Below are 15,454 nucleotides of genomic sequence, written 5' to 3' on the forward strand. Positions count from 1 at the left end.
ATTCATTTCAGCATTAACTCCAAAGTCCACAGTCCAAAGTCTCATCTGAGACAAGGCAAGTCCCTTTTGCCTATGAGCCTGTAAAATCAGAAGCAAGTTAGTTACTTCCTAGATACAATGGGGATATAGACATTGGAAAAATACACCGGTTCCAAAGCAGAGAAATTGTCCAAAACGAAAGGGGCTATAGGTTCCATGCAAGTCCAAAATCCAATGGGACAGTCATTAAATCTTAAAGTTCCAAAATTATCTCCTTTGACTCCATGTCTCATATCCAGGTCACACTGATGCAAGAGGTGGACTCCCACAGTCTTGGGTAAAGGACATGGTCCAGGGATATGAGATATAGGGCAGTATGATCAATGGATAGTAGGTCTAGGATTGATTGAAGGATTGTTGGGATTGAGGTACTAGCAGGAGTAAGTGGAAAGGTAGGAGGTCAGGGGTAGAAATGTTTATAAACTAGGATTATTCAGTGCTTTTACTGTTGATAATGCTAAAGCGTAGGGTGTAACTCTTAGAATTAGTGGCTCATATAGTGTTAAAGGAAAATATCACTGAAGGAGAAAAATTCAAGGAACTGATGGGCCTGAATGTTAAAAGGGACATTTGTGTCGATTTTGAAATCAGTAATTAAGACATTAGTGTTACTGAGAGTAATAGTGAATTATGCCAACATCTTTAAGAAATTAGGGGAAACGATCTGAGAGTTAATAGGTGACTGCAAGAAAAAGCAGTAGAGGGAGGCAGGGTCTCATTATATGAGATTGAAGGCTGAGGGAAGAGTTTACACAGGAGGGAGAGCAAAGAGTCTGGAGGTGGGAGTGAGTTTCAGGAAGGATACAGCTCCATCCAGGCTTACTAGAAAACTGAGGTGGGAAAGACATCTACCACTTAAGAAACCTACAAAGGAAACAGGATCCTCATGGAATATTCAGGTTTTAGTTAGAGCAAGGAGGTGAGGAAGTCTATTCAGAGAAGATACTGAAGCTGTATGGGATTGCAAAAGACTATGAGTTCCAGGGGCACAGTGGAAGGATATCAGGAGTTGAGGGGGTGGAGAAGACGTGGGAGAAAATAAGGAACATGCAGAGCCTTATAGTAATTATAATGCAGTAGACACGTATAAACAGGAATTTGGGACTTCTGGTATTGATGATATAAAGAGGGTTAAAGAACACAGTGAAACCAGTTCCAGGGGCCTCAAGGCAGCAGTGCTGTCAGTGATAGGAAATGGGAAGTGGTAGGTATGTGTTGGGGCTGGAGAGGGACAGTCTTACACTAAGTTAAGTAGTGTGGACTCACTGTTTTTTCTTTTTTTTTTTTAATGTCAATTTTAAAAGGCTTTGTCCTCTATCATGAATTGCACTTTCTACTTATTATCATGTGAATAAAATACACCTGTATTTCCTTACCCTGTGTATATTTAGGTATTCAAAATGTCTATTAATATATGAAATAGCAGCTCAAATATGATTTTTTTTAAAACTGCCACTAAACTGACTTCCTACAAATCAGAGTCCTTCAGATTTCATGTTCATGTTTAAACTTCATGTTGAGTTTTGGTTGGCTTAGTCAGTTTCTGTAGTCATGGTTCCAGAATATGCACCTCTAAGGATAAGCAACCACTTCTAGGGAAGTCCTCAGCAAAGCACCTAGCATGGTGCTGGCTCTGGTACGCTGTGATAATGGCAGGGTTTGGACACTCTCCAGCTCTTTTGGCTGATGTTAAATTCTTCCTTCTCGGTAATGAGTTTCTTGACCAGTTATTTGATGACTCCATAGCACTTGTCAAGAGTCTTCTGTTTGACTTCACCTTTGATTCTGCTTTGCCATCTCTCATTTTCCACTGTGGCCTAGTTAATACGTAGGATCTGACCAACTTCTTATGCAAAAGTGTCTCTCCGTTTCTCATCTTCCAGCTTTGTACTTTTATGCCTCTTGCACCATATGCTCAATGTTTCTATGTGCAAATACTGGGTCATATGTCTTTTAATCTTCTTTTTTCCTGATCTCTTATCAGCAGCAAACACTTTTGAGATGCTGTTGGCATCAATACAAAAAGTTATGTAAATCTGTGGAAATCCTGTGAGTTCAAATTTGCCAGATTGGTTGTTACCCTTCCTCATTGCTTACTCAATTTCATAAACCTTAACGAACAAACCAAACTGGTTGTCAGAGTAGATAGTTGGTGAAGGTCTGAGTCTGCTTAGTATGAGTGATTGTATTAAACACACTTGATCAGATTAGTCATTATTTTACCAGGGGCTTCAATGCCAAAGGAAAAGGAGTAAAATTAAAAAGCAGCAAATCCTGAATATTTTCAAATCTCTAGACAAGGGAGGAGATGGCTTCCTAGATAGCCACAAAGATAACTGACTCCCTTATCAGGGCCAATGCTTTTTTATTTTTTATTTTTCAGTTCCTTTCCGTTGAAAAATTTCTGAAGGAATTTCTGAGTTTCTAAAGCTTAGAGAGGCAGGTAGTCGCTCCCTCTGGGATGATGTCGTGAGTCTGAGACTTGTCAACGGTGATATAAATAAAGGGTTAAAAAAACTTTTCTCCTGCTCTATGGATAAATTTATTTCATTTTCTAGCTCTATAATTCTGAAAACTTGGTAAGGTGGCATATCAGCTGTGTTTCCAGGCAACATTGCTATGATAAAAATAACATCAATTAGTAAACTACATCTGAACTGGAAGGTCTGTAAATGAAATGTAAGTATCTGGTGGAGAGGCATAGCTTTGGGCTTCCCTCAATGTAGAGAGTTCTTTCAGCTAGTCATGTCCTTTGCTAGGGCCCTGGAAGCTGGAGCCAAAGGACTGCTACTACAGACAATGGCTTCTGTAGGGCATGAGGCTTTACTATGATCTAAATGTTTGTGTTCCTCCAAAATTCATGTGTTGAAAATCCTTACTCTCAAGGTAATGTTATTAAGAGGTGGGGTCTTTGGGAGATGACTGGATCATGAGTACAGTGATCTCAAGAATGGGACCAGTGTTATAAAGGAGACTCCGAAGAACTGCCTTTCTTCTTCCACCATGTGAGGAAAGAGCGCCGTCTCTAAGAAAGTGGGGCCTCACCAGACACTGAATCTGCTGGTGCCTTGATTTTGGACTTTCCAGGCTCCAAAAATGTGAGAAATAAATTTCTATTGTTTATAAGCTACCCAGTCTATGGTATTTTATAATAGCAGTCTCAATAGACTAAGACTTCTAAATCAAGGTGGCACCTATACTCACCCATTTTCTGATCTCATTCCCTTGCACCTGAGCTGTCACTGGGGGGCACGGGGGTCGGGGGGGATGGGGACATAGAGTAAACCCTGGACTGCTGCAAGAAGTCTGCTGAAGAAACTCATCTGATGCTGCCATGCCACATCCTGTTGTTCCTGTCTGTGTATGCTTCTAAGTGAACAGTGCTATGGATGGCTTAGTAGGGTCTCATGAGATTATCTGTTTAAAGTCTTCTCTAACCAACTAAGTGTCCATGGCTACACTTACATGCAAAGATTTTCTGTTTGTCAGTGGAGGTTGGACACATCAAAAGTACCATCTCTTAGGTTATAGATCAACACATTTCTCTCGGCACCAAATATCTTGTCCAAGAACTAACCAATATTATTAGCTCAATACTATTAGCTCAGCGATGATTCTTATATTGAGACCATCAATGGTTGCAGGCTATTTGGAGGCCTGATGCTTGGAGTGGTTCAATTTAGCGAGTACTGTATTGACAGTGTTGACAGCGATCCTGCCCACACAGATGGTCTTCTGCAATGTTTTTTTATCTTTGTTATAACCGTTTTAGAAACTTCCTCAAAAGAGAAACTTTTAATTGCTTTTGTTTTTGAGAAATTAATATAACGTAAATTTTAAAATTTAACAGTTTTAAAGTGTACGAGTCAGTTGTTTTCCATATATTCACAACATTATACAACCATCACCACTATCTAATTCTAGAACATTTTCATCACCCCAAAAGAAACTCATGTCTCCCAATTTTTTCTGCCCTCTATCCCTGGCTGCCACTAATCTACTTTCTGTCACTATGGATTTGCCTATTCTGGACATTTCATAGATGTGGAATCACATAATACGTATGTAGTATTTTGTGACTAGCTTCTTTCACTTAGCATAATATTTTCAAGATTCATCCATGTTGTAGCATGGATCAGCATTTTATTCCTTTTTATTGCCAAACAATATTCTATTATATAGATATCCCACATATTGTTTATCCTTTTGCCTGCAGACAGACATTTGAGCTGTTTCTTTTTTTTTTTTCTTTCATTTGAGCTGTTTCTAATTTTGGGCTGTTGTGAATTGTACTGCTGTGAACATTCATGTACAAGTTTTTGTGTTAATTTTGTGTGTTCAGTTCTCTTGGATATATATGTAGAAGCAGACTTGTTGGGTCACTCTAAGTTCAACAAGAAACTTTTAGTTTTTCCTTTATATTTAATTTGAGTCATTTAGTATCATGAAAGACCAGTACTTTATATGTGACTAGAGAACTGCCTCATCAAAAATGCATCCAATCAGATGTTTGGCATTTTAAAAAAAATGTGTTTGTAAGATTCGTTGCAATTGACTGTTTGCAGCATCAAATATAAAGTGTTCTGTATCAATAAAGACAGCATAGCCTGTGGTGGTCCTACTTCCTGACCACTAGCGATTATCTCCATCTTCCTATGGTAAAAGGCACATACACAGGATTAGATGGTACCAAAACCAGTGCTCTTTGATATGGTTGCCAGGAAGGATGGGTTTGACTTGTAGAAGACATAGACACTGGAGCTGCTGCCACACTCAATCTAGGCTCACGCTTGTGTTTTCCTGATGAAGGTTGGAGTCCTGGGAAGAAATTTCAAAGATTTTTTTTTCTACTTTCTCCTATTACCTGTTACCTTAAGGATTGATTCTTCTGTTTATTTCATTTAGATCTCTCCTTTATACAGTTGGATTCTTCAAAAGTTGGGTGATTCTTAAATGCCCATATTATAAGTGAAGGTATAGACTGAATAGTTTTGGTAGCTGAAGTGTTTATACTTAGTCTAGGTGAGAATTTCTGTTCATCTGGCAGGGAAAGGCAATGCCCTGGTGTCTGTGAGTTAGCTGGGCCAGCATTGCACTTCCCTGGACCACATGCTCACTGTGGGACCTCACTTCTCAGAACTCCCATTGTAGAGAGCTGAATTCATGCACTAGCCTTGGTGACATCTGTGGGGGTTATCTCTCTAAAGGCAGATGAAGGGGAATTAACCCAGCTGTTCCTGCATCCTTTAATTCATTTTCTGACTGATATTTAAAATCTCTTCTCTGATTCTTTATTTACTTACATCAGTCATTGTTCTACAGGTTCTCCTAATAAAACTTATGATTTGCAGTCAGGAAGTGGAGTCCTCTCTTCTACCTGTGTGGGTCAGACTCTTCAGCTGCCAGTATGTTGCCATCTGCTTTAATATCATCTAGAAATTCATGTTGTGAGCTGCTGATAGCACCTCTCTTGATTTTCTAGCACTGGGATGAATTTATTTTCATTTTTCTCTTCTGACATTTCAGTAGGATTTGGGGATAAAGGAAAATATATCTTTGTAATTGACCTTTTCTTTACTGTTATTTAGATCAGGACAGTCCAATCCAACCTTTTATCTCCAGAAGGGCCTTCAAGCATATGTGCTCAGGAAAAAACCACCAGGTTCACTTCTTCCTAAAGCACATAAGGTATAGTATACAAATGTAATGTTAAATTCTTTGGTGACAAATAAATGTTTTTAATACACACAAAGCCAATATACTTTTAAAAGGCATTCTATGATTGCCAGATAACATAAAATGCATTTTATTTTTAATGAAAATTTCCCTTTAATTATATCTTGTCTTAAGAAAGGATTTGAGGTTGAAATGTAAGCTTATCTTTAGGCTATTAATCTTGAACAATACCCACTTCTTTTGTGTATTTGATTTTCCTCTACACTGTTGGCTAGAAGTAAAATCAGCCAATGAATAGTTTCAGTGCTACTCCTCTATAGATATTTTGGTTTTGTTATATATGTAAATTATAATATATAATAGCATCTACTCAGAATTATTTTAATATATTTGCTATGATAATCCTCTAATCTTTTGGTGATAAAAAGAAAGATTTGAATAAGTATTTTACAGTACCCTCTAAATATTAGACAGTGAGAATTATAAAATATTTTTGTTAAAAACTAAGTTTTTCTGTCTTCAGAAAACATTATTATCTATAGATTTCCAGAGAACAGAAAGGGACAGAAATCAAAGTACTGGAGAACATTAAAAGCACTGTGTGTATTTAGAATGTGACTGTAATCATGTACAGCAGGTGATTCCCAGGCTCAGCTCACTAGGGAAGGGCAGTTGTGGGGTAGACTTAATATCACAGTATTAAAAAATGTAGATTCTATGGGACTTTCTTGGTCTCATATCATATTCCCAGAAACATGAAGGAACTTGGATGCTTAAGATAAAAGAGTTGGGTAACTTTTATTAAATCTCAGTATGGCATGGCTGAAGGAGAATCCCTACCCATGCCCCAGTAAACAGCTTTATTTGTCTCTTTTCTTGAAAACATCCCACCTGAACACATCAGAACAGGGCATAATGCTCTCAGCCCAAGTACAAGGATCGGGAGTACTTTGTTTCTACTCCCTTCATTTTTCTCAACGCTGCACTGATAAAAGCAATGCTCCTCCTATGTGATCCTCTTTTGCTTGTCTAACCCTCTTGCCCTCTCCCCCTTTCCCACCTCCCCCTCATCTCCCAACACCAGAGAGGTTACAAACACTTTTTTCCACAGCCCCTGATACCCCTGGCTTCTCTCACCTTGGACATGGGTTTCGTTAGTTTCCTGTTCCAGTTACTGCTGTAGAAGCTGCTTTACTTCCTGATATCAAAATGAGCTGCATACTTTCCCCTCCTTAGAATGGTCAGTCGCCATTGTCTGAATCGGAGGCCAGGTGACTGATTACATGCAGATGAGCCATCCTTACTTCGCCTGCATCAACAGCTCTTCCCTTGGGTCCTGAGTGATAGGCCTGTGCATCTGTCCTACTTAAGGAAGCCATTTTCTTCCTACTATCTTATTTGGGCTCCAGTTTGCTTCCAGCTGCCTACTTTCCTGGTAGTTATCTTGAGCTCCACAGCAGTCCTGAGTGCCAGGAAAGATCCCCATGTCCCTGCCCTGGAAACACATGCCTCCCATGCTCTCCAGAAAGGGAAGGTACTTTTCCTTCCACCACCACCCACCTCTCACCCCCAGCTCTCTTTAGCTGACTGCAGTAGAGTGCTAGAATAGAGACTTACCTGAGCTTCCTTGGAAGACCTGAAAGAACAACCAGCCAGCCAGGGAACTGCTGAGGACAAAAGGATGTTTTATGATAAAATATGTGAAATATTGTGAACATTATTGCCTTGGCATTATCAGAGCTAGTATTAAGTCTCATGCAGGTGCTCATCTTCTTATCCTAATTAGGCCGAGGCAGGTGAATCATGAGGTTAAGAGATCGAGACCATCCTGGTCAACGAGGTGAAACCCCATCTCTACTAAAAATACAAAAATTAGCTGGGCATGGTGGTGTGTGCCTGTAATCCCAGCTACTCGGGAGGGTGAGGCAGGAGAATTACTTGAACCCAGAAGGCGGAGGTTGCGGTGAGCCGAGATCATGCCATTGCACTCCAGTCTGGGTAACAACAGCGAAACTCTGTCTCAAAAAAAATAAAATTACATTTTTTAGCAGTGGTCTAATTTGTAATCATGATTATACCAAGACCACTATTAGGAAAATTATTATTACTATTATCCTCTGGGTTATTTGTTGATACGGTTTTACAGTTGTTTTCTAACCTTAAGGTTAGCTCATGAGTAGGTATTAAACTTAATTACAATTAAATCAATTTCTCTGATTTTTAATGATTCATCATCCTATTTAGATTGATAGAGAATTTAAGGTCCAGAAAGCCTTGTTTTCAATTGGATTCCCCGTTCCCAAGCCTATACTGTACTGCAATGATACGTCTGTCATTGGAACAGAATTTTACATAATGGAACATGTGCAGGTAAATTAACACTTAATCTTATTTTGTTGTTGCTTTTACTTTTAATTATGAAGTTAGGATGTTTTATTACATGAAGTTTTATTATGATACTAATAAATGATATAGTTTGTTATTTAACATTTTAGGTAATTAGATTGCTTTGCAAAGGCTTAAAATTTTGTTCAAATGTGAGCACTTACAAAGGGCGGGATGTAATAGACAAGAAACAAATTTAGTAAGAGGTATTGAATTTTTCTTAAATTTTCCTCTAGGTGTCAGTAAAGAGCTATATGTAATGGCAATAACCAACTTGTCTATAAGGTAGCAGGGAAAACGCATCTTCACGTAGTTTAAGCCATTAAGAACAATAAATTCAAAATGTGTTTTAAGTTTTTTCTTTAAAATAGTTGAGAGTAGTTTTGATGTTTATAGTCATCTTGGCATATCCTTGTATTTTCCCTTTGGCACATATACTCTAATATTAAATATATTTCACAAATGAATGTTTTTGTAGTAGATTCTGCAAAGTATTGGTTGCACACATTTAAATAATCTGTTGTAATCACTTCCATAGGGTCGAATATTTCGTGATTTAACAATGCCTGAAGTTAGCCCAGCAGAACGTTCAGCCTTGTATGTGGCCATGGTAGAAACACTGGCTCGGTTACATTCCTTGAGTATACAGTCATTGCAGCTGGAAGGATATGGTATAGGTGCTGGGTACTGCAAAAGACAGGTAATACATCCACATAAATACCTATCTTTTTCAAGTTCTTGTAAATAATATATTTATTAGTCAACATAAAAACCTATTATTGTATAATTTTCTGAAACCTGGCTATGACTTTTAACATTGTCCTTCAGATTGACTTGTTTTTAGCATAAAATCATCTTATATTTTTAGATCAGGCTTTGTTCAGCAAAATCTTCTGTTTTTGACTCTTCACCTAATTTTCCAATACTTTTAACTATACAGTTTTTTCTTTCTAAGTTGGACTAGCAGACATTTATTAAGCTTGACTGCGTGTTTAATATCTGCTGAGTACTGTGCTAAATATCAAGAAAAATATAGAATAGGTTCCTCTCCATAAGAACTTGTCATTTTGGGGAGACCTGTATATGCATGTCATATATGAAACCTGAAAAAGGTATAAAAGAGTGTAAAATCTAGTAGTAAATTGTTTGATACTCATCATGAGATCTGTGCCATTCAAAGGTTGGAAGTTGGGATGCCCTTTCTTGTATAAAGTTTTCTGGGAGAGAGATCTTATGAGTATTTACGGAAAGATAGAATTTAAAGTGGTGGGGATCATTTTAAATTAAAGAAAAGCAATACTAGATATACATGGGGCTGCTTTCCTTTGTAAGCATATCATTTTATGGGGGTTAGGAAAGAGAAAATGGAACTGAAGTTTAGAGAGTCCTCATTATATGCTAAGTCCTACATGGCAGGGTGAATTGTCAACCTCTCTTTTTTGACCTTTACAACAACCCTAAGATATAGGTATTATTATTCCCACTTTGCAGATAAAGAAAGGGAGGCTTGCATCAATCAAGTAATACACAAGTAAGTGGTTTAAATAGAATTTAAACCCAAGTCAATATGACTGGGTAAGACAAAGTAAAGATCTTTGCTCTATTGCACTAAATTGAGCAAAGATACCTTGAGAAATGGAGATAAAAAAGCAAATAATATGGCCCCACTTGTTAGAGGGCTTTAAGAATAGGTTGATTTGTTTGCATTCGTTTCTAAGAACAATAGAAGATCTTTATACTACTTATACCTGTAACATATTTTAAAAATTCTATGGGTAATAAGAAAGAATATTAAAATGAAAAGTAGGCTGGGCATGGTGGCTCACACCTGTAATCCCAGCACTTTGGGAGGCCGAGGCAGGTGGATCACAAGGTCAGGAGTTTGAGACCAACCTGAGTAACATGGTGAAACCTGGTCTCTACTAAAAATACAAAAATTAGATGGGCGTTGTGGTGTGTGCCTGTAATCCCAGCTACTCAGAAGGCTGAAACAGGACAATTGCTTGAACCCAAGAAGCAGAGGTTGCAGTGAGCCAATATTGTGCCACTGCACTCCAGCCTGGGGGACAGAGCGAGACTCTGTCTCAAAAAGAAAAAAAAAGAAAAGTAAATATCTTTTTTCTTTTCTTCTAGTCCCCATATTCCCTTTTTCAGGGCTTACTTCTAGTGACCCTTTCCAGAAATTATTTATGGCTATATATTTGTGTGTGTGTGTGTGTGTGTGTGAGAGAGAGAGAAAGAGAGAGAAAGTGTGTGTGTGTGTTTGTATACATTCTTTTTTTTTTTTCTTCTACAAAATAGTTGCTGAATAAAGACTAGAACCCACATCTCTTGATGCCTAGGCCGGTATTTTTTTTTCCTGATAAAAAGCTGGGTAAGGAAAATGAAACTACATGGAAAAGTGACTTAAATGTTTAAGGTTTCAGCCAATTTGAGTGTTTTAGGCTGAAGTGTGTATCACCAATATGGGTCTTGAGTATTAAGGAGTAAAACAGCATTTGAATTTTGTTTTAATTTTTGAATTGCTAGATCTTATATTCCACTTTCAGCTTTACCATTTTTCTTATTTATATGTCTTTAGGTATCCACCTGGACAAAGCAATATCAAGCTACAGCTCATCAGGACATCCCTGCCATGCAACAGCTATCCGAGTGGCTAATGAAGAACTTGCCGGATAATGACAATGAGGAGAATTTGGTTCATGGAGACTTCAGACTAGATAACACAGTTTTTCACCCTAAAGAGGTACAGTTAGCCATGTTTACAATTAATCGAGTAGGTCTATTCTGTGACACAGCACTAAGTAAATGTCCCCCCACTCCAGAGCACTGAAGGAGCCCAACCCACTCCCTGTTCCCCTATAGCTCAGGACTGTCTTCATCACTCAAAATTTTTGGAAAGGAGTCCTGTAGATTTTCTAGCATAGGTTAGCTGCCTACCTTTGAGACTGGTTCTAATCCCAAGTGATATCTGGTTTACTGCTTAAAAAGGATTTGGGAATTCTACCTGTGTGTTGCTGTATTCTTCAAAGAAGTTTTTCGTCTACTAGTTAAAATATTTAGCTTATCCACGTTCTTGCTTTTTTTTCCTGGTTCATTTATTCTTCTTTGTGGTTTTTAGTCCTATCTCATGAAGAATGTATTATTTGTTTATTATAAGTTCCAAAAGCTTCTTGAGGCTTCAAAATAATTACATGAGATTAATATAGCCTTGCTCTGTATAAATGTGCACATTGTACTCTTTATAAGAGTATAAATAAATGAAAGCTGTAATCCTCCACTGAGCACCTACAGTGAGGCCTTGGATTACAGTATAGTGGGAATGAAGAAACTTTCTCAGTTATCCTCTGATTAACTGTATGCCTTTAGGCATGCCATTTGGCGCTTAGTATTCCTACATGCACGAGAAAGATTTGCAGTTCCCTGAATCCTGCTTCTGAGAGGAGGATTTATTCTGGGCTTATGCATTTTATTAGAATGCTAAGATGTTTTAGGGCAGGAAGAGCTGCTCTAAATTCATGTGCTAAACTTCCAGGTTTTGTGTTTCTTTCCTATTGGAAAAGGATGGTGGAAAATACCATTATATATTGCATTATTGTCATAACTCAAAATAGTGTATATCAATTGAAAATCCAAAAAGAATATAAACACATGTGAGCATGTTTACCAGCAGGAGAAAAAAATTTTATAGAAAAGTCAATTTGGATATTAAAATTATATGTATGTAATTATATATGTATGTGCATTCATGTGTAACCTTTTGCTAAGGACACTGATGAATTCTGAATTCTAACCTTGTTAATTACTCTTAGAAAAATTAAATATGCTAATTTATAACATAGAAAATTATAAAAACATATGCCTTAAAACATAGCAGGATCTGGCCGGTATTTGATCTGTGTCATTTGATTACTATTTTCGGAACCTATCCTTGAATAAGTCAGAGTTCTCCATATGCTCTGTATCTACAGTACTTTCCTAATCTTAAACAAGTAAGAAAAAAATTCAGACCTAGATCTTCTAATGTATTATATATTGTCTACTGAGATGTTTAAATTTGGGATTAGTCATAATGTGCTGAAAATAATGGTAAACTTCAGTAAGTGCCAAGTTGTTGTTTTCCTTTTACATTTAATCTCATATTTACAAACTATTTCTTATAGGATTAAAGTTGCCAAACAGGTATCATTTTCCTTCAGACAAACAGGATAGTCAATAGTTTGGGAGAGACTTTTTTTTAATGAAACAACTGATAAAGGCATAGCTTTTAGTTATTTATTTGCAATACTAATTTGTTAACACATATCATTATCTTTTAATGTTCTAGGGCTATATGGTAGGTAATGAAATGTTTTCTACTTCATATCTAGTAATCTCATAATTATTAGTCAAATTTAATTTAATCAATTTCTGCCTCCTGTATTATACTTAATTCTTCATGGAAAGTTGGCAGAATTCAAGTCAGCTAGTATTTATTCATTATAAACTCTGTGCCCTAAAACTTGGGGTTGAAGAGGAAATACAACTCTTAATAAGCTTAAAACACAGATGGGGAGAAAAAGTGCTTACATAACAATATATATCCAGGTGCTGAAGTGTATCATACAAGATGAATTACAGCAGCAGTGAAGGAAGGAAAGATACCCACAGTGGATTGGCATTAAGAACTATGAAACTTTAGAATTGAATTTTAGTTAATGGTTTATCTTTTCCACCTCTGTTTAAAAATTTTACAAGTAAACAGGAAATTAGACTATGTTTCTTTTTTCATGAGGTCATCCAAAAATTGCAAAATCAGCCCCTGGGTTACAGCATCTTGAAAATGTGTATGTATGGGCTCACTTGTATATAATCCTAGGGATATGATTGAAAGCTTTCTTTTTGAGTTTAAGGATTATGTCTTTATTTTTCCTTATCTTTGCCTCTCAAGTCTGTATAGTAGATAACAAATTAGAACCCAGTACACTGGGAGCTCCTTTAAAACAATGACTGTATCTTATTCATTCATCTTTATGTCAAAGGTGCATATATGATTCTGAATGAATCTATGTTGCAGGGATTAATTTTAGTTCATTATTTGCTAGGCAACTATTTCCATCTCATAAATTTATGCTTAACTTTCATTCCCTAGCAGTGTGAACTTAAAGCAAGTTACTAACCTCTGTGCCTCCATTTTTAACTTTTTGTTTTGAAATAATTGTAGTCCCACAAAAAGTTGTAGAAGTATTATAGTTCAGAGAAGTCTTGTGTATCCATCTTCCAAATTCCCCAAAATGAATCTTATACAACGATGGTACGTTATCAAAGCCAGGAAGTTAACACTATGTGACTTTTAAAATCGAAAAAAAACAAAACACAATTTCTGAATTGCTGGGCAGCTAAAATGAAGCAGTCAACATGGAGCAACTAGCTGGTACCTACCACATCAATGATGCTCAGTGTATTTCAGTTACCCTCACTTTTCCATTTTTTTCCCCCTTCATTTTTCTGTCTGACGTTTCTAAAACTACTTGTCAAGCTTCTTCAGAAAAATATTAGGGTATAAGTATATCCTTCATAATATGTACTAAAACCTAAACAGTGGTTGTAGGAAATGGAATTATAGGAAACAGAATTGTACATTTCCGTGATGTTTAGAGCTTGATGTTTTTGGTTTTTATTTTTAAAACAACAGTATGTTTTATTTTTGTCATCAGAAAACACAACAATTAAGAAATAAGACAAAAACAATTTTAAATGACAAACTTTCCAGGAATGTGTGGGGTAAGCCAATGAAGAAAACTACAGGATATGGCAAAACAAAATTATTTTCAGTTTCTTATTTATAAAGTATTTAAAGCATGTTTGAGCAAGTATTTCAGTAGAACAACATGCTTACTGCAGTGTTTAAAAGAAATCTAGTTTTCCTGGAAAATGTTGATTTCCCAAATATAAATTTTACCGGTAAAGAAATGTTTAAGATCTTGGAGTTTAGTGTAAAATCTGCACATTGTCATTTCAACTTGAAAAATATATGTAATTATTTAATATAATTATTTAATTACATATATTTAATTAGAAACAGCCATTGGAACTTGTCAACTTCCGTGATCTAGAAATTGAAACCCCTCCTTATCTTTTTTTTTTTTGAGGCAGAGTCTCTGTCACCCAGGCTGGAGTGCAGTGGCACAGTCTTGGCTCACTGTAACCTCTGCCTCCCAGGTTCAAGCAGTTCTGCCTCCCAAGTAGCTGGGATTACAGGCACGTGCCACCATGCCTGGCTAATTTTTCTGTATTTTTAGTAGAGACAGGGTTTCACTGTGTTTACCAGGATGGTCTCAATCTCCTGACCTTCTGATCCACCCGCCTCAGCCTCCCAAAGTGCTGGGATTGCAGGTGTGAGACACCGCACCTGGCCCTGAAATCTCTTATCTTTGACCTCACCCACTTTACTTTCTGTTTTTATTTCTCCGTATCTCCCCAAGACACTGCAAACTTGATTGCTGTTACTTTAGAGTCCATAAGCCCTTTTTATCCTACAAGGGCTACATGGTCATGATCAGTCATCTCAAAAATCGATACCTTCTTTAGTATCCATTTCATTAATAATTTTTTGACTGTAGATGTATGCAAGTAATAAAAGAATTACATAGTGTCCTGACCTTAGTTTACTTATTATTCTAGAATCTTTCTATCCCTGGCTTTATTATCATCATTATTATTTTTTATTTTTTATTTTTTCTAATAACCCTACAGGGGAAGTTCATCACCCCTTGACTTTAAACAATTTCTGGCCCTAAACTTGAGTCCTCATATTTTTGCTGCAGAATAAAGTCATGAAATCAGGTAAACTGGGTCTGGGACATTTTTATACCACATGATTTTATCTAGGCTGTAACTTCATCTCTTAGTAAAACCTGTGACATTTTTAAAAAATGGCTTTTCTAAATCTTTTCCATTCTTCTCAAACTCTCAAATTTCTTGTCCCATCTTTGCTACCACTCTCAGCATATGGTCTTGCCTCTCCTTATCTTTGTCCTTTCAGTCATTTTCCAGCATAGCCTGCATTCTAGGAATTACATCATGCCCCTCAACATTCTCTTTATATTTTACAATATAAGAGAATATTTAAGACATTTTAGTCTGCTACACAATGTCACCTGTATGCAGATTGATGGGTGATATTTTTCTTTAGCCAAGAAAAGTTGTCCTTCTAGGGCAGCTTGTTTGCTTTTGACCTGCATACACTATAAAGATTGTGATTGGCCATGCTTCACACTTTATTTTACCTGCTATAAAACTCAAAGCAAATTTTACTACCCATACTAACAACTATGCATGTCCTATCACACTCAATTATGTGTAATACCCTATT

The 15,454-nt window shown here is 36.8% G+C and overlaps 1 protein-coding gene across 1 annotated transcript in view; it reads left to right on the top strand.

Moving 5' to 3' along the window:
* Positions 1-15,454, top strand: part of ACAD11 (acyl-CoA dehydrogenase family member 11) — a 122,284-nt gene that overhangs the window by 4,962 nt on the left and 101,868 nt on the right. Inside the window, exons 2-5 of the mRNA XM_035278302.3 lie at positions 5,628-5,727; positions 7,960-8,085; positions 8,639-8,800; positions 10,682-10,846. Of these exons, the coding sequence (XP_035134193.2) occupies positions 5,628-5,727; positions 7,960-8,085; positions 8,639-8,800; positions 10,682-10,846 (553 nt within the window). The remainder of the gene's footprint in view (positions 1-5,627; positions 5,728-7,959; positions 8,086-8,638; positions 8,801-10,681; positions 10,847-15,454) is intronic.

This window comes from Callithrix jacchus, chromosome 17 (genome assembly GCF_049354715.1).
Source record: "Callithrix jacchus isolate 240 chromosome 17, calJac240_pri, whole genome shotgun sequence".
NCBI classification, from domain to species: domain Eukaryota; kingdom Metazoa; phylum Chordata; class Mammalia; order Primates; family Cebidae; genus Callithrix; species Callithrix jacchus.